Genomic DNA, 24804 nt, shown 5'->3' with positions numbered 1-24804 from the left:
GTCGGTGGTGGCAGTCTGTCACTTTCTCATTCCTTATATTGTAAAATAGTAATTCTCATCTCCTTTCTGGTGTTGATGGTTAAGTTCCTTGTGTTAACAAAGTAACGATGTTTGACACCAAAGTTGGGATAAAATTACTATCAAATGCTGCTAATATATAATGGTGATTCTTTAGGGTGTATTCGGTAACCCAACACTCCTCAAAATCTCCCAACTCTACTCATTCTAAAATCTTTGCTCTGCAGCCTAACGCTGGAGTTGGCAAATGTGTTCTTCCGAGGCTCTGCCCTCGACTTAATTTTGAATAAGTGAAGCAGCCACGTGCATCCGACTTGAATAAGCGAAGCAACCACCAGTAGGTGTAGCAGAGAGGGAGGAGGGCGGTAGCAGTCGCCAGTCGGTGGCATCGTCCTTGGGGGAAGGATGGCGACGGCACTCGGGCAACATCACCGGCAACTGACGGCAAGTCGCAGAGAGGAGGGAAGGGAAGCAATAATTGGGCGGTGTCGCGGGGATATGCCGAAGGGCGGGGAGAGGGCACCAGCAGACAGGAGTCTTCATCCCTGTGAAGAGGAAGGCAGCGCCCGCGGGGTGGCGGCTGGGCTCTCTAGGTATCCGCCACTAGAAGAAACGAGAGGAGCGAGACAATAGAGGCGAGGGTGACGAGAATAGAAGGCCGAAGCGGTAAGTGGGGGGCAGATGGTGGCAATTTGATTTTGATTGTAATTTGTGCGAACTCCTCGCCGAGGAACCCAGAAACACTTGCTCCACGAAAATGGCCCATGGGCTGCTCCACTCCGGGTTTTCAAAGCGTGGATTTTTGTCGTTCGGCCCAGCTCCGTGGATCCGCATGAGGAGCCAGGACCAGATCGGCTACCGAACATGCCCTTAGTCTAATTTATCTTCGGTAAGCAGTTTAATTTGTGTTATTGTAGCAACACTTGTGTGTTTGGCTAGTAAATAGAAACATATGATCATAATTGTATACGCGGTCGAGCATTGGCGTTAGCGATATGATGCATGAGAGAGGCTTGGAGGGTAGGGGGTCGAATTGACTTTGGGAAGAGAAAAAGGTCGGTAAGGAGAAGCAAGGAAGAGTGTCCAACGGGCGGTGAAATATGATGATTGATAGCAAGTTTATAAAGGGTGAAAAGAAGTGGCAAACACACACACTTTGGTGTATTGATGTTTCACTAAGTTTTTTTAACAATCAAACTAGGTGGTTAAGGCTAAATTTGGCATTAATTGAGGTGGACAATTACAACCCATATTTTCAACTTATTTTCCGTTTGGCTAAATACTTTTTCTATGCTTTTATGTCTATTTTTCAATAGAAAATTATAAAATAAGTAATAACAAAATTATTCCTCAGCGTTGCAGCATATCCAACCAGAAAGATGAAAATCAACGGTTACCATAAATTTTATACCTAATTTTTCACATCACCCGTTGGATAGCTATCCACGTGACTATCACACCGTACGAATACCGTCACGAACTATTGTTTTTCATGATTTCTAGTCAATCTTCACTTCACATAAACAACAAGATGAAATAAAGCCTTTTGTGTCTGAATTTGTTTTGCTGCTTTTTTTTAGGGGATTTGTTTTGCTGCTGTGAAGGGCAATCTAGCAGTGAGAATTTTTGGAAACTCTAAAAGCTTGAAAGCCTTGAGAAATGAGGAGAACACTTTACTTGTTTCGGCGAGAGGCTAAACCCAAGCCAAGGGAGAGAGCGGTCACAAAAGGGGAGGAGAGCAGCAAGGCAGATCCGCCTGCCTCCATGGCTGCCGCTTCTCCCCTCCCCGTCTTCCTCCTCATCCTCCTCGGCGCCTTCCTCCTCCTCCCAGCCTCCAACGCCATCTACTGCGACGAGGATGATTGCTACGACCTCCTCGGGTACCATCTCCTCCCCTCCGTTTCTCTTCTTGGTTTTCTCGGCTCGCTCGCCCTCTCACGAATCTGTGCGCGGCGAACGCAGGGTTAAGCAGGACGCGAACGCCACGGAGATCAAGAAGGCCTACTACAAGCTCTCCCTCAAACAGTGAGTCCCCTTCCCAGCTCTCCATTTCAAAACCCGATGCGAACGGGCGCCGACCTGTTTCTTGCGAATGTGTTGTGCTGTGCAGTCACCCGGACAAGAACCCCGATCCGGAGTCGCGGAAGCTGTTCGTCAAGGTCGCCAATGCTTACGAGGTCTGGCCTGGACATTTTCGCTTCTTCCTTCAAGTTTGCATCTCCTCCAGCGAATGGCCTAACCGTTTATGTTAACCAAGATCCGTTGTTTAATTCTATGTTTTGGTGCGTATGGTGTATGATTTCTTACGTCCGCCAGCATATTGACGAATTTCAGCCATTGATGTTGCACAATTCAGTACAGTGACTACCGCTTCTTTTGGTAGAAGAAACAGTTTTGTTGTCAAACTAGCTTCTCTGGAGTCTGTCAGCGTCGGACATGCCGCTGCATGGTGGTACAGATTAGTTAGGTACTCCCTCCGTCCCATATCAAGTGACTCAAGTTTGTCCAAATATGGATGTATCTATACCCATAAAGCGTCTAGATACATGTAATATTTTGTCACTTGATATGGGACAGAGGGAGTACTTAGGTTAGGTTATGAAACATCTAGTTGGAGCTCAGTATACTTTCTGCCGCCAACATTTTTCTTATTTGTTGTGTCCTCTTGAGTTATTTCACCATTTAGGCCATGAAACGTATAAAAGTTTCTATTGTGAAGTGTGTTGATGTGGTAGTATTCTTGTTTGGCCTGCCCTGCACGACAGATATTTTTCTAGGCTGCCACTTCCAATTGTTTGGTCCTGAGTAAGTTCGTATTTGTATCCATCAGATTCTAAAAGATGAAGCAACTAGGGAGCAGTATGACTATGCTATTGCACATCCAGAGGAGGTAAACCTTCACACCCTTGCTTCTTTCTTTGAAACAAAAGGCCTATTTGCATCAGGATGCCATTACCGTTATGACTTTCAGTTTTGTTTTTTATAAAAGTTATGTGCCAGAGCAAACTGTTTCTGTCCATCTACCCTTTTAGAAGGCTGGTTACTTTTGTTAGCTTCGACTTAGCTTCGACTTCATGTACATTAGCCATTAGGTATGGAGGTCGATCGTTATGTACTACATGTTTGTGCCAACAAGGAGCAATAATGGGAACTTAATGTGTCTCAAAGAATTGTAAGTTTGTAACAGTGTATTAACTCTTAGCGCAAGCCAAGCACAAAATTAGTGGAAGAGTTATGGTGAATATGTTTTGAAACCTGAGGTTACCTTTAACCCCGTAACTTACCATTAGTTCACTGAATGCGGGATCTCCCTACCGCGGGAGAATAATCGTAATAAATGATGACTTCGTAGACATTTAATGTTCATACGTGCCCTTTTTATGTGCTCTACATTTGGATGTTAGCTTACATATAGGAAATGGCTGAGTTAGCCCGGCCCGTGCATAGCATAGGTCTTAATAGGAAATTATTAATCACATGATATTAGGAGGTGGAGATAAGTTAATTAGGGAAATATTATCGTATTAGGCCAGATCAATTTAGTTAGGAAGATAGCGGTATGGTTGGGTATAGAGTTCGTGTCTTGTTGGACAAATTGAATGCCCTATATGAAATATGCAAAAGTTCGACAAGCCTCAGAGCCTGTCTTCCATGTCAGGGACTAGCCCTGTTGCCAGATTATTGAGGGCGGGTGTCCTATCCCAGTCTTCGGATCTTTACTATACCCAAATTATCTCGTTGTTGATCAACCGATCAAGGTCCTTCACAGAATGTAACTGGGGGATGGGGATTATAGATAGTTATCAGGGGACATTAACTGTGCAGAACATACATTTTCACATTCTTATGGATGTGTGGCTGCGAAATTTATTTTCTGCCTTCTCTTACTATGAGAAAGGCTAATTGTTTGATTTATGCATATATTAGATGGTTAAAAAGAGAGACACATGAAACACGCGTTGTACATGTGAGCATGATGCAATATAGCCTGATATAGCAGATAAATCACCGTTATAATACACCCATTTTCCCAGTAAGACATAGAATGTTGTGTCTATTCATGGTACCTTGCTTGATAGATCTGGACAAGGTCAAAATTTTCATGTTAGACTTTTAGTTTGTGTGGATAAGGTTAAGTGACATTATTTTGGTCTCCTAGTCAGCTGTCACCTCACGAGAGCTTGTTGTTCTTTCCACCTTAGCGCTGTTAAATACTAATTCAAATTGTATGTGCTATTTATTTATGTCTTCATTTCAGGTCTTCTACAACACTGCTCAGTACTATAGAGCGTACTATGGACATAAAACGGTTTGTTTTTTGTATCAATGATTTTTTTAGTAATAATGTTCTGCATAATTCCCGTACTACTGCAACTAATTTTTCTTCATGTTTGTGATAGGATCCTCGTGCTGTGTTGATTGGCCTTCTTGTAATTGTGTCAGCATTCCAATACATAAACCAGTGGACAATGTATAATCAGGTATATGGGACAGAATGGCAAAAGTGAGGTGGTGGAATTTGAAGCTCTGATTCTGATTAGTCATGGCCCATAATATAACTTCCAAAAGAACGAATGCCTTTTTGTTTAAAAGTTCTGTTGATTGGCCTTCTTGTAAATTTTTGTACACTTTTTTATGTCACTTTATGTCAGTATAAACATATGATCCTGTATTCTTTTCTCCATTTCAATGTTAGAAAGACAACTAACTGTTGTAGCATGACAATCTTGTATTTTTTGTGTGTGGGGAAATTTTATGTTTTCATTAACAGCCATACAAACACTGAATTGTAATGCTCCCATTGCAGGCTATAGAAAGTGTCAAGCAAACTCCTGCTTACCGGAATAGGTTAAAAGCGTTGGAGTTTGAGCGAACAGGAGGAATTGCAAGCAAAAAAAAGGGCCACAAGCAGATGGATAAGTAAGAATAAGTTATGCACTGCTCAATTCATTGTGTAGTTTACATTCAAATGAGTTCCAAAAGTTTACAAACCTGTGTATTATCTACATGCTGTTGGAAATATTTCACCAACCTTGATAGATTCAATTGCCCTTTTTGTTTTTTCTTTCTTTCACAAACATAGAAAAGAAACATTCTGTTATAATTGTACAGGTCTTGAAGTACCCCCTGTCCAGAAATATAAGGCACACAATCACATGCTTATCAAGTTATATTTTTGACCAAGAATTTGCTCAACAACATGTGGATTACTCCCTCCGATCCTAAATTGTTGTCGAAATATTACATGTATCTAGACGCTTTTTAAGAATAGATACATCCATATTTGGGCAAACTTGAGTCAAGAATTTAGGATCAGAGGGAGTATGTGATACAAAATTGATTGTTGGATTTGTTCTAAAAAACACTTTTCAATGGTATTGATTTTTATATAATAATCCACATATGGTTGGACTAATGATTGGTTAATGTTAAATCTTGAAATATGGGTGCGCTTTATATTTTTGTACGGAGGGGTATATGTTAGGCTTCCCCTTTTCAATACCATTCATGATACAATTCTGTCTCGGTATTGAAGATTTTTCGTAATGAACTAGTGTGCTGCTTATCACTTGCATTGGGTTACTGTGACTGACCATAATGGCGCTGTTTCACATGTAGGAAGTTTGAAGATGAAGTTAGAAATGAAGTTAACTTGCAAATTCAGGGAGTTGAGAAACCCTCTGTGTGGAGTCTCTATGGCGTCCAATTTTTACTTTTGCCTTACCTCATTGGCAAGGTCAGTTTATCTCTTCTAAGATTGTGTGTTTTGAACAGAGTAAATTGCAAATGACCCACCTATGGACTATGGTTTGTACATTTGGCAGTTTTAAAGTTTACTGGAAGTACACTGAAGTTTACTGTGTAATTTTTCTTTTGGCAGCTGCTTACTTGGGAAATGTGTTGGCTATGGAGATACCGGGTAAAGAAACTACCATATGCATGGGAGGATGCTTGCTATTTGACTCGGACATCCCTTAAGATACCTGCTAATACATGGCAGAATATTGGTACTTACCAACTTTCATTTAGTAACGTGTGGGACTGTAGGTGTCTTTTTTATACCATATTGGATTCTGATTAGCACTCTCTTGGTGTTCAGGTTCAAAAATATCATGTTCATGCTTCTCTTTCCAATCATAACTGCAATTGTTAGATCAGGTTACTTCCAGTTTTCAGACATGTCCCTAATATATTCTCCTGGATATTTCAAATATACGAAATATCCTTTTGCCCCACAATAGAATAAGGTTGCACTTGCATGAGCATGGAGATTGGGCATGACAAGATACATTTAATACGCCTGTCCAGTACGACATTCGACAGTGGCACAGATTCTTGGAGTATCCATTCAATGCGGTGCGGCTATGCACTCTTAGCAGTAATGTAGATGCTGGTGAAAACTTGTTTAGTTGAACCATATGGCATTATTCCATGGGGTTGCACTTGTCAGTTTGATGTGGATGCTATTTCCTAACTTGGATCGCATGCTTTTGCTTTGCATTTTCAGAATGATGACTGTCTCAATCTTGTGTTGCAGATGAGTTTACCAAGGAGGATCTTGTGATGAAGCGCCTGTGGGAAAAGGGCAACATGGAGAGGCACATTGTGGAGGCGAGAAAAGGATCAAAGCGTAGAAGATAGCTTATAACTCATTTTTGACACAAGAAAAAGATTGCTTAACAGCACTGCATGTAGTAGGACAACACACTCATGGAGTGCAAAGTCATATTCAAGTCTGGCATAAACATGGATACAGAAGAGAAGAGAAGATTCAGGGCCAATTTTGTGATCACACCGTAGATTGCGGAGGCTAGTTATGTAATACTGCTAGACTGAATATTACTTTTTCTTACATGTATTGTGAATTTATCTGACAGAAGAAATCTATACATGTGAATTGGAAAATTGACTGGAGTTTGAAGAGGTTGTTGTGCCGACGGGGCTACAACTTGAAATGCCAGTGTTACAAATGTTTTATCTCGTAGCAGCTGCCTGTTTATTTGCGATGTTGCCGCGAAGGACAGATTTGCGTATTGCCGTGTACGGCGCCTCTTTGTAGCTGCCGCCTGTGGGTCAGCGGCAATGGTGCTAGTATATCGGAAACTGCCGAGCCGCCGAGGAAGATGGCTTCCTAGAGCTCCGCACTCTGACCACGACTTGGACATTGGAAAGTTAAGGCATGAACTGGTGGTGATGGTCTGTTGCACTTGCACATCATTTTTTTTTGTCACGTTGATTTGGCACCAAATCGTTAAGATGAAAACAAATGAAAAGTGCTGGTTCATCCGCTCACACCACACACACTCAGAATTCTTTCGTGTGCAAACATACACATATTGAGAGGACATGGCTCAAGCTTGTTTTGAGAAATTCATAAAAGCCTACTCTCCAATCTCTCCATTCATATATGCAAGTCACCTCTCACTAGTCTAGGATAAAGATGGAGACATATAGAAAGTCATGATTGAGCAATATTTACTATCGCTATAGTCTCGGATACCAAAATGTAGGCATGTGGAATATGCAGTGAATGTTTAGCTTGAGCATGGCAAGTAATTTTGGATAAGAGAGAAAAAGAGATGACGTTGTATTTTTGGATAAGCCAAACGTGCAGAGCCCTTGTGGTGAGACCTTAAAGCTAAACTAGAAAACAATCAAGTGTTGAGAATAGCAATTACTATATTCCTTTTGTCTCACAATAACTTTATATTATTTCCACAAAAGTTTCTCGCCAAAAAAATGAATTTTAAATGAGAAAAACAAGTTTTCGCCGTAAATAGTACAGTCATAATTTGGCGTACAGAGAAGCCAGCTTAATACTTGTCACCATTATAAAATCCTACCTGTCTGGATCATCTCCAGCTACTTCCCACTTTCCCAGCAACAATTGTCTCCTTTCTCGTGTTGCTGAGACGACCCGACCATGAGGATGAAGAGGAACAGGAGTTTTTGGTAAGAGAATTTCAACTTCAGTGTTAGCACACCAATTCTTGTGGAGTTGTGGTGAACCGAAATACCGTTTGGAGGTCAAACTTTGGTGTTACTGACTCCTTCCAGTGGAAACTGGAAAGGGACCCTGACGGCAAAGACTTGTTTTTTATTCTGTCTTTTTCTTTGACGGAGACTTGTTTTTGATTCTCTTTTCCCCACATTTGAGTATTTGACGATGTTTCCTATGCGGCACCTTGGTCAGTGAATCACACAAGAATAACGGGAGAGAAAGGAAGAAGATTCGGATCATGGAGGTTCGCGCCCGCGCGCCTGGCAAGATCATCCTCGCCGGCGAGCACGCCGTCGTCCATGGCTCCGCCGCCGTCGCCGCCGCCATCGATCTCTACACGCACTCTTCGCTCCAACTCCACCCCGCAGGTCTCCTCCCCGACCTAACCAACTGAATCCGGTTCTTCAATCTTCCCTGTCGTCGTCACTGCCGCTCTTGCCCTTTTGTCGTTGGTTGACTTGTGTTCGTTCGCAGGGGAGGGCGGCGCCGGCGAGGTGGTGGTGGACCTGAGGGACTTGGACCTCTCCTTCTCCTGGCCATGCTCGCGCCTTCGCGAGGCGCTGGGGGAGAGCTGCCGCAAGGCGGAGCTGCAGGCTCCGAGGCCGTGCTCCTCGGAAGAGCTGGCTTCCATTGCCAAGCTCGTGGAGCTACATGAGCTCCCCGAGGCCAAGATCTGGCTCTCGGCCGGCCTCTCCGCCTGTCTCTTCCTCTACACCTCAATCTTGGGGTTGGTTCGCAGCTTTCTCCCAATCAATCAATCTTGTAATGCTCAAACTTTCTAATAATCAACTCAATGCATTTGTTTGTGGCCTTGTGTAGGTGTAGGCCTGGGAAGGTCGTGGTCACCTCAGACCTGCCAATGGGCGCGGGGCTTGGGTCATCGGCGGCGTTCTCGGTGTCGCTGTCTGGGGCGCTGTTGACGGCGGCAGGTGCGATTTGTGCAGAAGGCGCCAACTGCGGAACAGAGTGGGAGTCATTCGGAAAAGATGATCTTGAGCTGGTTAACCTGTGGGCGTTCCAGGGGGAAAAGATTATTCATGGCAAACCTTCTGGCATCGATAATGCCGTCAGCACTTACGGTATGTTTATCCTTTTGATTTGGTTATAATCTTTCAATTGGTGTCTAAATGCCTATGCAGCTACTAGGATTTTCCTGTAGTGTATTAATCAATGATTGTGTAGAATGTATTTCTGTTATGGGACATTATCTCAGTTACAGCTAGATGGAAAGATGATGCAACTAGTGGGACAAGTGCCCACTTGGATAAACCAAAGTGTCTAATGCAGCTAAATAGAGTGTGTTTCGTGCTGTAATTTTAACTTAGATATCTTATATAAGTTTAGGAGTTCAGTCATGGAAAATCTTATGCATGTTGTGCTCGTTTCGTACTAGAACATTTGAACTTTACCTAATCCCTCCTATTTCTTCTTGTCATTATACTGTAATAAATCTGTTACATGAATGTTAGGAAGCATGATCAAATTCAAGAAGGGGGGATTGACAAATCTTAAATCTGGGAACCCAGTCAAAATGCTCATTACTGATACAAGGGTTGGTAGGAACACAAAGGCTCTGGTAGCTGGTGTGTCTGAAAGAGCATCTAGGCATCCCGATACTATGGCTTCTGTCTTCAATGCAGTGAACTCTATTAGTGAAGAGCTTTCAAGCATTGTAGAGTTAGCAGCTAATGATGAGATAGCCATCACCTCAAAGGAGGAAAAGTTAGCAGAACTCATGGAGATGAACCAAGGTTTGCTCAAGTGTATGGGAGTCAGTCATTCTTCTATCGAAACTGTGCTGCGAGCAACATTGAAATATAACTTGGTCTCGAAGCTGACCGGAGCTGGTGGTGGGGGCTGTGTTTTGACTTTGATACCAAATAGTATCCTTTTCTAACTCCATGGCTTTATGTATCGCATAAATATTATAGATCCAGCATATGATTCCCTTTCGGGTTGCTTTCTACATAACATTTTGAATTCATGTTTCCAGGAATTGAGAGTGCACAAATGCAGGTTTTTTCATTCACTGTTCTTGAACTTAACATGATAAGAGTGCCAAAATTACAATTATGTTCAAGAAAAGCTAGATCCTCATCACTTAGCATGGAGTTAGTGAATTCTTATGAGCTAGATCAGCATATATTAATGTAGCAACAAGGAATTAGAAAATGCTTAATATTTACCAATGCCATGTTATTCTAAAATCCTTGAATTTCTATGGATGTGTTGCAGTACAAAGTATAGCCCTATAAGTATTACCCGAATAATGAATAGGTCTGCTGGATGCATCAAACCCATCGCAAAGTAGTTGCATGGCATCTTCCTATGCTGATTTAAGAATGCTTATTATATGGTATTACTTGAAGTTCACAGACATTTTGATATGTAAGAAGTTTTTGTCTCCTTAACCTATATTTCAGTATTGTCCAACTTAGTTTTGGAGAAAGTCACTGCAGAGCTAGAATTGCACGGTTTTCGCTGCTTTAAAGTTCAAGTTGGCGGACAAGGTTTTCAATTGTGCCGAGGATAAAGATCCTGTTTCGGTGGAGATGTTGTACAATACTCTTAGGTTTGTTAACCTTTTGAGATCACAGCATTCTTATTTTATGCCTAGCAGATCACCTGTATCCAATAATAAGCCTTCTGCTGCTTGGTTTCTGTACCAAATAAAACTTTTGTAATTAAATGCGGTAGTGATTTTGCGATCATACCAGGCATCTTTGTACCAAACATGAGCTTCTGTTTGAAGTTCAGTTGTGATTTAAGAAAGCTTCGTGCAGTTTATTCAGGTCCCATCACTTCTGCCTTTTGTCTCTTTTCGTTTAAGACTAGGGTTTGGTCATTCTGTACATCGGGTTGAGTCATTTTCTTCAGCCGACTGAGTTCCTTCAGGCAAAGGCCAGGTAACTCGTCCTCAAGAATCAAGAGCCCTGCTAAACTACGTCCACCAGAAAACGGTGGCACTAGAGTTGATTGTCCTAATTACAGCTTCGCCAATATCTGTAGTCAATCAAAAGGACAAAAGGATAACAGCAAATTTGCGTTCCACGTGAAAGTTCTGTAGGGAAACAAGTGTCAGCACTGTATTTCTGTGTGCATTCAGGTCTGTGGTGACTTATCCTTTCTTTCAGTCCATCCAATTTTAGATCGACGTTCTTAAAATAAGTAGAGCTCTGAGCAGAGGGCATGCATCAAACATGATGTTGCAACAAAATCGCGGCAATTCAGATCCATCATCAGTTCCCACTCAGAAGTGATAGTAAGTAAGCTCACTTACAAAAGCATATTTCACGCATACTATCTAACTTTCTATTAAAAAAACCTAATACTATCTAACTAGTCAGCTGACATGGTTTTTATGTACACGCATTCAACAAGTAATGTAATTAGGCTTTGCAAATGCAACAGATTCTGGAAGGGTGAAAGATGCACATAGCATCCATTTTCCAGGAGCAACAAGCCGTACTCTGTGCATTTCGATGCAGGCAACATTATCGCACAATGCCAAATTTATCCTCTGCAATGTTGGGCATATGTGTCAATTTGCTGCTTAATATTTGATACAGTTACGAAATAAGTGATTCAGTATAACGGAATATTGTTTGTGTTACACCTCACATTTACCTCATGGAAGTCATATTCAGGGTCCTCGGCTTTGGAGAATCCATACACATGGATCTTTGGCATGGGAACATGTTGTTCTGTTTGTCTGTTTCTTAAGATCCCTCTGAAGACATCTAGGAAACAAGGAAGAGCAAAATCATAAGAATAATTGAAAATATTTATTTCACAGGAACAAGAGTAGATGCTTTTTAAAAGCTACATGGGCATGTAAAAATATAAGAAAGATAACTGTTCCTGATGCAACGCCACATTTTTTTTCTGACTCCAAATACCATATTAGCAGTGTTTTAGTACAGGGGTCTATGCCTCTTCCATTCCTGCTTTGAATGGACAACTCACTTGGCTCATCAAACATATTTACTGTAAACATCAGGTGACAGTTTTTGATTAAATCCTTCTCGGTAATGGTACTAGTAGGGTTAAGAATATACAATCGGTAAAAAAATTGGACCGCTGAGTTCCAAATTTGAACTTACAATTTGAATTTAAAATCCTAAGAGAACTGTTATTAATATTGGCACTTGTCTGGGTGCTGGTAGAAGTTGTCCCTAAAAAAATGATGACCACAGAACCAGCAACGCACAGCCCCTAAGAAAAATCTACAACAAACAATTGAATTCTCCATGCTTGGTTTTTTCAGGACTCTTTTCAGAATCAGAAGTGAAAACACAGACTTACCTATCTCTCACCTGAATATTTCCTGCCTGCACTGCGGCACCTCCGTCTAACCCGATGCATGCTATCTTCTAGTGCTTGGTGCCATGGAGGATGGAGCCGCGTAGCCACGAAGAGCCCGGCGGAATTGCTCCTTGCCTGCCCAAGCTATTGTGCTGCTGTTATGCTGTGCACTGGGTGTGCTTGCTGCCTCGCTCCCTTGCTGGCTTAATGTTGTAGTTTTGCTGGTCAGCAAGCCAGCAATCGAGCAGACCAAGTGTATCCAGGCGAGCAAAGCAGCAAGTTGTTGTTACTGCCTTACAGATGTGTTTGCTTGAAGCGTTCAATGCTTCCCGTGCTATTTATGTTCAACAATTCAAGAATTTTGGTGTACTGGCCTGCTATGCTGTTGGCGTTACTTATTAGTTGTTTAGTTAGACAATTTCTCAATGACTCAATTTGTCATTTCTGATATGGAGTTGTCGTGTCGTTTGAAATTCTCATCAACTGTGGTTAATACGGTATTTACGAAAACCATAGTGAAGTAGTTCGACATTTTCCAGAACCAAACCATATTTCTATTTCATACCACATTTACCTTAGTACTAAAACCTTATTTACCCAGTAACCAAACACACACCCTTACCATGAGCTGCAGCCACCAGAAGAAGCAATTCTAATCTGCTAGTAGAACTGCCGCAGCGACGGCTGAGTTTCTTTGGCACGTCGCAAATTGCAATACTATGTCACAAACAGATCCATCTAGGTTTTACTTCTGGTCATATTGTAGTATCAAACTGTTGGTTAATATCTCAGAAAATCAATTGTAGATTTTTACTTTTTAGAAATTGTGTTTTCTGCATTACAACTGTTTCATCAACCAAAGTCCAATCGAGCTCATGCGCAAGGGCTATGGCTTGCTAACTACAGCAACTCAGAACAGTGCAAACAAATATGCATTTTCTTTTTCTCACCCATCTTAATCTATATCTATGCTATTATAAAAAGCACGAGTCATGGAGGACCCGAAAGATCTCAAGTCTCAACCATCCAACCAGCTAAATCCAACGTCCCACCTTGTTTCAATGTTGTCTGATGTACAACACAATTTGATTATCCATGAGTTACGGAAACCCAATTAATTACAAATCAATCTCATAGTTTCATGTCATGACTAATTTGGAAAGCTTTCAATCAATTATAGAAACTCTCGGTTAATTACCGTTAGAGGATATTGTTGTATTGTACCAGGACTAGTTGTATTTCCTTTTGTAGTGAGGATTCCTTGTTTATCTCCTTGTACTTGTATATATTTGGCCTGGAGCCTTGGGAATATATCAAGTTGCATAGTTCCTCACATGGTATCAGAGCCTAGGACTTTTTTTTCGCTTCATGCGCAACTCGTGCTTCAGCCCCGATTGTTTTTGGTCTTGTCCCAGATCGATTTCTTCTCCTCCACCCCCGATTGAGACGCCCGAGGTGGATAAACCATTTTATTGACCACATGTTTTTTTAGACTATTTTTATTGACCACATGTTAATTATATGGCAAGTACACATGGATACCCAAGACAATGAGAAGAAAAAAGGAGCAAAGGGAGAAGACATTGGAAATTAATGCATATGATCCTTTGTGCTAGTATAATAACCATACTTCCATGCAGCATCTTGAAGGTGAAACAAATTTCACCCAGAGAAATAATAATGCTAAAGCCACTCCGGCCATGAGTAATATTAGAAAGAAAATATACAACTATTTAAGAAAGAACAACCCACCTAAAAATTCTGCAGCGTCCTTGGGCAAATTCATTACTAATTGTGTGACTGGATGCACATGTTGGCTTGAGTACATTGCAGCAACAAACCTCCTGGCATCCATGTTAAATACCTAGTTTGAAAGAAGATCATTAGCAACTTCCACATAAATTTCATGCAGAAGCAAAAAATACTAAACAATGGACTGTTCCTGGTCCATACCAGGATAACTAGCAGGATGTGATTGATAAGGAGCACACATCCTCCCTTGTGTATGGAGATGGACTTGACCCCATGAAACAAATCCCTACTTCCCTAACTAGCAGGATCTTATCTCCTAACTAGATAAGTATGGCACATGACAAACCCATTCGCTCACTGTAGGCCAGCAGAAGCACAAGACGATTGTGAGCTGATTCCCCTAGATAGTAGCTTCAATTCTCTTCTATGGGATCTATAACTATAAACTACTCCCTCTGTCCCATATTAAGTGACTCAAATTTGCCCAAATATTGATTTATCTGTACACAAAAAGCGTCTAGATACATGTAATATTTCGTCACTTAATTTGGGACGGGGGGAGTAGAATCATTGCAGATTTTTTTTTACGGAAAAAACTGTAGGGAGGCCTTGACAGTAAAAAAATATTAGATCTAAATGAGATAGGTACAAGTCCCTTCTGAAAAGCATCATCCAAGAAACTAAGCTGGGGGTAACCCTAAAAAAATAATCATATTTCGGTATTTCAAATCTCCCAGGCTGCGGAAATAAACGCTTCTTTGAGAAAAGGCTTGCGGAAGCTGTCCTTGGCGCTAGTAAGAAGCGCATCAGGGTCAGTGTGAGGACCAAGCTGAATTCCAATGTATGACAGCAGGATCTGCTGAAGGGGCAGGACCAACAGAGGTGGTCACGGTCTTCAGAAACCTTGAGATTACATAGGACACATAACTTATCCTCTCCCACAAAAATGGTGTCAAAGCACAATGATTTCATTCTTCGATTGATAGCACTGATAAAGGTATTCAAAGCTCCAGGCAAGACACTTCTGAATGGTGCCAAGTTTTGATAAAGCCATATTGGTTGCAATGGACTAGGCTGATCATGATCTTCTGAAGCCGATCAGCCAGGAGCTTTGCAATTGCAGATTGTTATAAACACTAGTCCATAACATGGTAGGTATCATACAGAAGATGCGGCATGGCTCAGCTTGAAGGAAGGCGATCATGGACTGGGAGGAAGAGACTAGAGGCTAGGTTAATTCAATCTTATTGCTTAACTTTAAATGATGTACTTAATAATTCTGAAAAGGCTTAATAAAAAATGAATACTGCAATCTTATCCAAATAACTATTTCTGATAACAAGATCTTATCTCAACTAACTATTAATACTACTAGAATAACAAATACTGATCAGCTGGCCAAAGGAAGGTGTGTGTGCTTCTCCCCGCACTATCACTTTAGGCTTGGCCCACATCCCTCAAATAGATCTAGACTAACAAAATAAATGTACATGTGCTATTCTAGCATGTTTCTAAGTACAATTTACAATTACCTCAATTTTCCTCTCAAGTTTGTTAAGGACAATGTTTCTTTCAAGGTACTCAACTGCAGTTGGGTTTAGGTCATTTGCATAAACATATTTGACTTTTTTTGCAGCTGAAATTGCTATTGGACCAACACCAGAGAACACATCACCTGCATGAAGATGCAATGTCAAATAGTTGGTTGTGCGAGGAGAAGTAAGGTTAAGTTTAGCGAAAAGGTTAATTCAAACATGACATTAGCAGCATTAAATTCTAAAACTTGTTAACAAATTATTTTACAGTGTAACTATGCATTAGGGCAAATATGGACAATGTAGACTATCCTAGCAGCTCTGTCATGTACTCATGTTACATCATGGAACAAATTCTATGTTGTTCAGTAAGTAAACACCAAAATTGATTGATATACATGACTGCCATGGTAAATCCAACAGTTAGCAAGCATACAAATTCCCATTTGTAATGTATGTTCGTTATAGAACTTAACCATGACCAATAGTATGCATGCTGATGCATTATCACAATTAGAATATGCTTTTACAACAGTGGCAGCAAAGATACTTCATATGCATGGGCAGAGAACTGAAGGAAGGAAAACAGTGTGTTGATATAAAATATCCTGTTTCATCCTTTTAGGGGTGAAGCTACAAAAAGCCCCTGCGTGCGTTTTAGATGGGCTTTCGGTTTCTAGTTTTTTGTTCTGGCTTTTGCTCTTTTTTCTTTTGGCTTCTTTGTTTGCTCAGCTCCCCTGGAACTGTTTGTATCTCCCCGCCATTCTAGCAATCTTCTTCTAATACAAAATGGCATATGTTGTGTGCGTGATAGAAAAAACAATTTGCAACACCAAGAAGTAAACCAATAGTTTGTAGTGTACAAGCTTTCAATGTAAATCCTTACATCTATTGCTGTAAAAATAAAATGAATGAACCACCAGAAGTTGAAAGGAATAGATTACTGCAAAGCTAAATACACAGTGACCTTGGTTACACAATAAAATCATACATATACTCAAAACGAGCAGAGCTGGAACTTACATACAACATCAGAATTTTGAAAGACACTGTTGACAAGTCTCTGCCTTTCTGTTGCTAATCTAGAATTCCAATAGCTGCACCAAATCATTATAGGACTGGAGATCAAACAAAAGACTCCAACAACCAGTGCGTACATAAGAAAGAGAAAACCTACTGGACTTTAGAAACCAGACAACCATAAGAATGAAGATTATAGTATTAGGTTTTCAGATTCAGAAATTGCGTTCAACAACATAGAGGTAGTGTGATGAGTGTGGTGGTCTTCACTCTTGAAGCAAATGGTGTTCACACTTCAGAAACAAGGACGCTTTGACCCAGACATGCTCTTCCAGTTTCCCTCGATAAGATGGAATGCAAGTTTGCCCCATCAAACAATCTAAAATTAAGTTGCTAGTTTTATTTTGAAAGCTGTGATTTTACATTCCTTCTATTTGTTTTATTTTGTAGAACAGGCTAGTAGGGTACAGTTGTTTTTGTCTTTCCTTTCCTTTTCTTTCTTCCTTTTTTGTTTGTTTTGTGATTGCTTTGTTTGGTTTTGAGTGGAGGCCACCTTTGGTGGTTTCTAGCTAGGCCTTCTTCGGCGTCTTCTTCTAATACAAACATATCTAGATGCGTGTTTGAGAAACAAAATATTCTGTCTATTTATAAGCTACCATTTGCTCATAACATGCTTGATGAATGAATGGTGCATCCTGAACCAGGCAGTGCGTGAAGGTGCAAGATAGTGACACACCGAAGCATCTGGTCCTATTGTTGCAATTTATGAACTGCTGATAAATTTGTTTGTTACCAGCACAGTTTAGCCCAGCAATGCCTGATAGTCTGGTACTGATTGAAATTAGTCACAAGCGGTAGTTTTAGGATAACAAGTGCCAACATTGTGCAAACCTAGGGAGCTGGAGATAATAATTCAGGCCAATCCTTTCCTTGTGGCTAAGTGCGGAAAGAGCAAATGCTATTGTGTTTACTCATGGGGCATTAAGTATTACCAGTTTCACATGACCATTCTATGTACCTTCATATACTGGGGGTCAAAGTTAGGATGATTAATTACATGTTTTGGAAAATGACATGTATTTTTAATAGAAAGTAATATTAAAAAAACCATCACTACTTGACATCTCCCATTGAACTATTTTAAAACGCTAGGCATATCCAAGTATCCAACGATATCTCGATTAGCGTTGAATTTGATGAAAGTATGACTTGTTAATAGCTAAGAATACAAGGAAAATACAAGATATGTATTTTGTTGAAGGACTGCCCCTAGAAAAAAGGCAATTTTATGCTCCCTCCGTTCCTAAATGTAAAAAGTCCTAGCTTTGTCCTAAGTCAAACTTCTTAAAGTTTGACTAAGTTTATAGAAAAATGTATCAACATTTAGAATATCAAATAACTATAGTATGAAAAAATATATTACGATGGATCTAATAAAACTAATTTGGAGTTGTAGATGTTGGTAGATTTTTCTATAAACTTGGTCAAAGATTAAGAAGTTTGACTTGGGACAAAGCTAGGAGTTCTTACATTTAGGAACGGAGGGAGTAGCTTCTAAGCTATGATACGGTAACACATCATAAAAGTTGAAGGCCTGGTGCAAATTATAAAGGAACATACATCTTTTGCATGCTAACAATGTAAATAAGGGTATTCTTTTTTTGACAACAACAAGAAAGCTGGCACGGGTAAGAACATACACTGTTGCAAGATCAACTTTGAAACGAAGGCCACTCTCAATGACTGTTGTAACAAGGGAGTCACAGCCAGCTAAGACCTCAAGTTTCATAGTTCTGTAATCATTTTGAATAGCATCAGTCTTATTGACAACAGTTTGGATCTTTGGCTTGTTTTTGTCTAGAACCACCTGCATGTCGAATCATGTTTTATTGAGTTACAGAAACAATATTCAAAATATGGTTAATAAAAACATATTATCTAATCAGATACAACCTGAGCTATAAGTGTCTTATACGGTAAGTGTTCATCCCTCAAGTTCAAATGGGCAATATGCCCAACTGTCTCAAAGCCTGCAGGGATGATCATCCCTTCAGGAAGTAAGGCCTCTAACACCTATAGAAGATAAAATGAGAACCAAAATAATTAAGAAACATTGCACAGAACAACAAAGACCACAATGCAAATTCTTCATGTGCAAGATCAATAACCATCAACATCAAATAATTGATGTACAAACATGCTAGGAAGAAGTGTAACTTTCACCCACAGCTATTGTGGTATTGCCTGAGTGCACAATGCACCCATAAACTCTAACACTAGACAAATCGAACCCTCAACTCAAAATCAGGTAGAATACTGCAGACCTGACCATTTCAAAGTGGTTTTACATGATATGGTGCCTACGTGTCTACCAGTTTTAGAGTTCAGGGATGCACACTCAGGAATTAGTTCAGGGGTGCAAAACTGCAAAATACAATAGCTTCTGGATAGAAAACGCGTGTTGCAGACTTGCAGTATCTGTAGCAAAATGTTAGTCATACAACACTTCGTAGGTGGCAATCATCTGACCATTTCTTTCGTTTTGCCAACACGTTGATACAAAAGGATATATTCATGACATTTTCTCTGATCGCATCTGACCATCTCTGAACCAAGAACTGAATATTACCAGAATTAGAAACAGACCCAGGTGTTACAACAGTTAATCTAACCTGAACAGATTGATTTTTTTGCCTGAGTCCTGAATTTGCAAAGGCAGTGTTACCTGGTCAGCACAGCATTAAATACCAACACAAATTAGAGGTCCGATAAATCAGGTTCTAAGAGTTAGCGTTCTAGAACACCCATAGAACTTATAATTTTGGAATCAATAGACTAGACTAAATGAAAAGAATATTCTGCAAAATTTCCGCCACCTTCCAATTTTCTTGTACCAGAGAGAATAGAAGTTCTTCAAAAGGATTTATTTTACATAGTTAGTTAACTAGCGGTCCTAACAAACTAACTATTCCTTGTGAAGGTCTTAATGCATGTTACAGTCTAGGTAACACTGCCCATAGAAACTAAATTTATAACTATATTTGTTTGATCCTGGAGCAGCTTTGTTAAGTATCAGCACACATGCACTAAAATTCAGTGAATTCTGTTGGAAATGGGTCGCAACATAAAGCCGGTCTCGGAGTGTTGCCCCTCAGCACAAATGATGTTCAATTTTCACATGGTACGGAAAATTTAGATTGTTATGAGAATTCTCTCAATTCCTTAATTACGATAAAAAAAATGATTTTCGAATATGAAAGGATAAAAAAAAATAGAAGTACAGAACTGAGGCAAACAATTACTGTAGTACCTCATTCATTGGCCAATAATCATAGAACAGGGTTAGCTGACATTGTACAAGCTCATAGGCAGAACTTCCACACTGCTTGGCTTCATTTTCTAACACAACCTGCAAAAGTGCATAAACCAAACGAGTAAACAAATTTATGGTTGAACAATAAAGGTGCACAGACACAAACAGGGAACATATTACTAACTGTCAGATTAATTACAGGATCGGGCGAGATTCATACAAATAAAAGGTTAAATTGTTGTTCTAACTGTTCATCACAATGTAAGATAGCATTCTCAGTCCATGTAGTCAACAATAGCATAAGATCACGGGAAGAAAATGCATAGAAGTGAGACAACTGCATCATTTCTTGAAAACATATTTTCTTAAGTCAAATCGAGCATGATTGTGAGAACTAGGAGTTGAATATTTTAATTATATGAATTCAAACATGTTGAAGTGTGCTCTTCCCCTTCGGTGTTAAAAAGAGTAGTTTCCATGCTATGAATACCAGGCAAAGTGCTGAGCACCGCCGAATGTTTCCTAACCATAGTTCAATCTCGACAGTATCATTCAATCAGGAATTCTACCTAAGCTATCTTCTGAAATCTGAATTGAATAGCTACTATTAAGAAAGGCACCAGAAATCACCACCTTGATAGCCTCTGGGAGCTCATCAAGGCTCCTTTTGGCATAGCTCTCGTCCAGCAGCAGCAGCCGGGTGGGCTCCCCTCTCCACGCGCCCTTCCCAAACCCTTCCTCCCCGACCAAACCCTTCCATTCGTCGTCGTCGTCCTCCCCTCCCTGCCTCGGCACCTCCACGACATACACCTTGTCTTTCTCATGCTTGGTCTCCCTGTTGCAGCTTCTTGTCCCTTTGTTCTCCCTGCGCGTCCGCGCGGCGGGCCGTGACATCTTGGCGAGGATGGGGAACTCCACGAAGCCACGGGCGTTGAACTCGCGCGCCAGCTTCTCGCGGCGCGCGACAGCAGTCGGCGGGAGGGCGGAGGAGGAGGAGGACCCGGAAGGCGAGGGGAGGAGACCGTGGCCTTCGTCGTTGGGTTGGCGGGCGATGTTGCGGACGCGGGGCCAGTTGAGGAGGTGGCCGCGGAGGCGGCGCTCGAGGGGCGCGCAGGCAGCGGCGGGGACGCGGAGAGCAGCGAGGTCGAAGGTGCGTGCTAAGGAGAGGAGGCCTTCGGGAGGATGGCTCGGCGAGGGGTGCCCGACGCGGCGGAGCGAGGGGCCATGGGAAGGAGGTTTGGGAGGCGGGGTTTGGGAGGCTTCTGGGGAGGCAGCGGTGGCGGAGAGTGGTTTGAAGCGGATGTTGAGGAGGAGGCGGCCAGAAATGGGGCGGCGGAGGCGAGGGAGGAGGTGGTGGGGGTTGAGGTGGAGGAGCGGCGACGCCATGGAAATATGCAATGGGAGAAGGATGGTGGTACCTGCGGTCATGGAAGCGGTCTGCAGGATTTTCAAAACGTGTTTTCATATATTTTTAAGAAGATATGCATTTTCAAAGATAGGTCCAGCTTATCTAATTGGTGAATCACTTATTCTCTGTCCACAAATAAGTATACATGCGGGAATTTCAAATAAATTAAGAAATGAGATACAATTAAGTGTACATGTGTGCAAACCACCATCTTTTTTCTCTTTAATTGTCCCACCTGCAACGAGGCAAGTGCATGAAAAAATGTTATTGGGTTTGATTTCCGTGCAATGAAAGAGAAACAATTTTTTAAAATCTAAAATACTTTGGAAAAAGAGAAGCACATTCTTCAGTGGACAAATTTTAAACGCTAACCTACACTTATTTGTGGACGCAGGGAGTAAAGTATTGATTTGGCATATTGAAATTAAGAACCAACGGAGTGGAGTTACATTAGTCAGATTTGATCGCATACAACAAACCCATTTTACATAAGTTCGAACTGGGAGTAAAGGAAGAAAAAGCAATGTTAGTGATTCCGACTTGGAACCTCTAACTTTTACAGCTTCGCAGGAAACTAACTATGTTTGAAGTAGAAAATCTCACGCTAATTGCCTTCAGGTACCAACTCCACTTAATAGTATGGCAAAACCCGTTACAGCTCGCGTGGCACCCATCATTTGGGCATAGAATCGTAGAATTCATTTTGAATTTCAAAAAACAACTTGTTTGGTTGGCACGGAATTAGTCACAGGAATTCAATCTCAAATTCCATGAAATCACACTGTAACTAGCCTCAATTCCTTTCTAAAGCCATCATTTCTTTAGAATTGTCTCTCACTCTTCAATCTCATGTGGTAGACAAACATGATTTTTCAACCTGGATTTCAAATTCAACCAAATGAAATGATATAGAAAATTGGATTTCATTTCATTTTGATCAAATGAAATGAATTCTTAGTTGCCAAACGAGTTGTTAGGGTTACTAGAAGCACTTTCATCGGCACCACCGATGAAAACCAATGTTCTAGTCGGGGTATGAATTTCAAACTCAGCCTGCCGACTAGGGCTTATTGGCATTATCGACTGTCACTTTTAGTGTCTAATTTTTGGAAATTAGGTGGTGCCTATATACCCCACCCCTATACCCGATGGGATGGGGGGAGGTTGCATGTGATGTGTTCCATCATCGTAAAAGCTATTGTTCTTACTTTCTTAGTGATCTTTTCGGAGGAACTCTTGAAGATTGGATTTTCTTGGAGCAACCGTGAATAAGCTCATCACTAAATCCTTTTGTTACCTTCGGAGGGTGTGTCGCCTCTTAACTAGCTAGAAGTGCTCGGAAGTCTTCATGATTGTTTAGAAGCCAATAACTTTTTGTGAGGGTTTGGAGATTTCCCGTTAAATAAAATACACCAAGAGTGATTGGGCATGACTTCGTGTCCTAACTTAAGAAGGTTAAAAACAAGAACTACTTTGTGTCCATAAGTCTTTATGACCAAACTCTCCAACGGAGACGTAGGATCACACCAACAATCCGAACTACCGGAAACAAATCTCTTGTTTATCTACTTGTTTACCTTTTGCAAGCAGCTGACTTTTGTGTTCCCTCGTTGGTAGAACTTCAATATTTCTCCAGCTAGCTTGTTACAGCTAAAATATGAAAATGTCCTATCCACAAGCCCTCCCCATCTCAAGTAGACATAGTTGATCCTTCTTGTTCTCTATCTTTCTCATTTTTACCCTACTTCTCCTCAAAAGTGTCCTCATCCTTTCTCTTTTATTCTTCCTAGCTTGCTCTTTTGTCCATGCAGATCGATTGCTCTATAACTCACCTTGTTATGCTCAGCAACTAGCACGACCATATATGTTCTCAATCTCCTCACGTGCAACTTCAAAACCTTTAGGTAACAACAATAACACGTACGATTCTGACAAAAAATAAAAATTTCAACTCCCAAATCAAACTTCACAATCATTCTGCCAAATCAATATCCTAATAAAAAATAACAGTAAAGTTCATTTTCAACCTTGAACTTGTACATGATGTTTAGATGAACCCTCACCTCCAAATCCCTGAAGTTAGTCCCTAACCTTTATAATCCTGTCTAACCTTGACCTTTAGGAACCAAATCTTCTTTGGCCGACCAGTATTGTTGGCGTGTAGCAGGTAAATAATGTAGACTAACTGGCCCACATTTCATATCTATCTTCATCCTCTTCCATTCCCCTCCCCTCTCTTGTTTTTCTTCGCCTTAATCTCTCTAATGTTGTCTTTGCTCTTGCAATTCTCCACCTGACCACTTGTTCTTTGCATGTGCTAACTACAAATCAGTTCGGTTCCGTCGTTGGGGATGAAATAGATTAGAGAGGAAGCGAGTGACCAGGTAGGCTATCCCAAAGTTTTGTGGTGCATGTTTATGGCAACATGTTCAGTCTCCATCCCCAACAACCCATGGATAATTAGCCCCCGGTCAATTCGGAAGATTATTAATTGTAACCATTCTCCTCCTTGCCACCTACTGCCAATCTGCACATGTTGCGGTGGATGAGCACATTAACATGTCCCTAAGGCGCGTGAGATAGCACAGCTCTGCTTTGTGACAACACTCATGCTCGCGGCATGCATTCTGTTGTGGTCCCAACAACAGTGCGCATGGTGCGCCATGAAGCTAGCGTGGCACACACACACACCTAAAAACGGGAGCTAGGAGTCAAGGCTAGGAGGCATCATTGGAGGCTGATGAGGGAGGGCATGCGAAGCGGGTGCGTCACGGCGGCCACCGGACGCGTGGTGTCTGGCCGCGAGGGGACACCGTGGTTCAAGACTCTCGGTCGGCGACCATCTATGCCATGGCTGCCGGCTATTACTGTGGTGGTATCTTGTGCCCGGCTCCCCTTCCCCACCCCCAGTGAGTGGACGCAGCCTAGGCGTGGTCATCATCGTGATACTCCAATGGAGTAGACAAAGGAGACGCTTTCTTTGTTCAGTTGGAGATTAGGGTAAATAAATAGAGAGATATCTGACTTGTGGGCCATAGACATCAGCAAATCCCGGTCTCCCAAATGAGATTTGGTTCTTAAAGGTCGAGATTACGAAGGTCAGCGTTCAAACGTCAGCGATTAGGAGATCATAGTTCATTCTAAACTTCACATACAAGTTCGAGGTTGAAAAATAGACTTTACTCAATAAATAAGCAGAAGAAACTTGTGAACTAATAATGGATTTGAGGGCATAGAGAAGAAATGTATTTTGAATTGTACTGCTCTCTCACTCCCAAAATAAGTGACTTTGATTTATATAGATTCTTATACAAATCCACGTCATCCCAAAATAAATGACTTTGATTTGTATAGAGTTTTATACAGATACACGTCACTTATTTTGGGACGGAGGGAGAAAATATATATATATGATTTGGTCTCTTGAAGAATATCGGGTCTGGATTTCTAT

The 24804-nt window shown here is 41.1% G+C and overlaps 3 protein-coding genes across 7 annotated transcripts; 2 read left to right on the top strand and 1 right to left on the bottom strand.

Moving 5' to 3' along the window:
• Window positions 1-1662: 1662 nt before the first annotated feature.
• Window positions 1663-6974, top strand: LOC100832750 (dnaJ protein ERDJ7). Its single transcript, XM_003565726.3, has 10 exons — window positions 1663-1898; window positions 1981-2043; window positions 2129-2195; window positions 2849-2908; window positions 4277-4327; window positions 4419-4499; window positions 4826-4938; window positions 5638-5755; window positions 5900-6026; window positions 6557-6974. The coding sequence occupies exons 1-10, from the start codon at window positions 1678-1680 to the stop codon at window positions 6658-6660; spliced, it is 1005 nt and encodes a 334-aa protein (XP_003565774.1). The 5' UTR covers window positions 1663-1677; the 3' UTR covers window positions 6661-6974.
• A 979-nt stretch (window positions 6975-7953) lies between these two features.
• Window positions 7954-10818, top strand: LOC100846299 (mevalonate kinase). Its single transcript, XM_003567671.4, has 6 exons — window positions 7954-7971; window positions 8213-8388; window positions 8495-8747; window positions 8840-9099; window positions 9490-9903; window positions 10444-10818. The coding sequence occupies exons 2-6, from the start codon at window positions 8259-8261 to the stop codon at window positions 10551-10553; spliced, it is 1167 nt and encodes a 388-aa protein (XP_003567719.1). The 5' UTR covers window positions 7954-7971; window positions 8213-8258; the 3' UTR covers window positions 10554-10818.
• Window positions 10819-11163: 345 nt separating this feature from the next.
• On the bottom strand, window positions 11164-21399 carry LOC100845993 (tRNA (guanine(37)-N1)-methyltransferase 1). 5 transcript variants are annotated; one of them, XR_730342.3, is made up of 10 exons: window positions 20579-21399; window positions 19943-20041; window positions 18586-18705; window positions 18333-18499; window positions 16636-16709; window positions 15610-15752; window positions 14078-14189; window positions 12337-12469; window positions 11648-11760; window positions 11522-11540 (listed from the first exon to the last, which is right to left on the bottom strand). XR_730342.3 is itself a non-coding variant. In XM_003567670.4 (9 exons), the coding sequence occupies exons 1-9, from the start codon at window positions 21371-21373 to the stop codon at window positions 11394-11396; spliced, it is 1770 nt and encodes a 589-aa protein (XP_003567718.2). In that variant the 5' UTR covers window positions 21374-21396; the 3' UTR covers window positions 11164-11393. The 5 variants fall into 5 exon arrangements, 2 of the variants coding, with proteins under 2 accessions (XP_003567718.2, XP_014755315.1); XR_730343.3 differs by having other exon boundaries at window positions 12337-12460; window positions 20579-21398; XM_003567670.4 differs by lacking the exon at window positions 12337-12469 and having other exon boundaries at window positions 11164-11540; window positions 20579-21396.
• Window positions 21400-24804: the final 3405 nt, after the last annotated feature.

The sequence above is a fragment of the Brachypodium distachyon genome, chromosome 2, assembly GCF_000005505.3.
Source record: "Brachypodium distachyon strain Bd21 chromosome 2, Brachypodium_distachyon_v3.0, whole genome shotgun sequence".
NCBI lineage: Eukaryota > Viridiplantae > Streptophyta > Magnoliopsida > Poales > Poaceae > Brachypodium > Brachypodium distachyon.
The sequence above is the reverse complement of the archived record's forward strand: the minus strand, read 5'-3'. Positions and strand labels throughout refer to the sequence as shown.

Excerpts from the sequence above, each read along its gene's own strand:
- LOC100832750 (XM_003565726.3), top strand. The coding sequence starts at position 1,678 with ATGAGGAGAACACTTTACTTGTTTCGGCGAGAGGCTAAACCCAAGCCA. Across the intron at positions 4,328-4,418 it reads CGTACTATGGACATAAAACG|GATCCTCGTGCTGTGTTGAT; the intron begins GTTTGTTTTTTG and ends TGTTTGTGATAG. Across the intron at positions 5,756-5,899 it reads TGCCTTACCTCATTGGCAAG|CTGCTTACTTGGGAAATGTG; the intron begins GTCAGTTTATCT and ends TTCTTTTGGCAG.
- LOC100846299 (XM_003567671.4), top strand. The coding sequence starts at position 8,259 with ATGGAGGTTCGCGCCCGCGCGCCTGGCAAGATCATCCTCGCCGGCGAG. Across the intron at positions 9,100-9,489 it reads TAATGCCGTCAGCACTTACG|GAAGCATGATCAAATTCAAG; the intron begins GTATGTTTATCC and ends CATGAATGTTAG. Across the intron at positions 9,904-10,443 it reads TTTGACTTTGATACCAAATA|TATTGTCCAACTTAGTTTTG; the intron begins GTATCCTTTTCT and ends CCTATATTTCAG.
- LOC100845993 (XM_003567670.4), bottom strand. The coding sequence starts at position 21,373 with ATGACCGCAGGTACCACCATCCTTCTCCCATTGCATATTTCCATGGCG. Across the intron at positions 18,500-18,585 it reads ATAAGACACTTATAGCTCAG|GTGGTTCTAGACAAAAACAA; the intron begins GTTGTATCTGAT and ends TTCGACATGCAG. Across the intron at positions 15,753-16,635 it reads TCAAAATTCTGATGTTGTAT|GTGATGTGTTCTCTGGTGTT; the intron begins GTAAGTTCCAGC and ends ATCTTCATGCAG.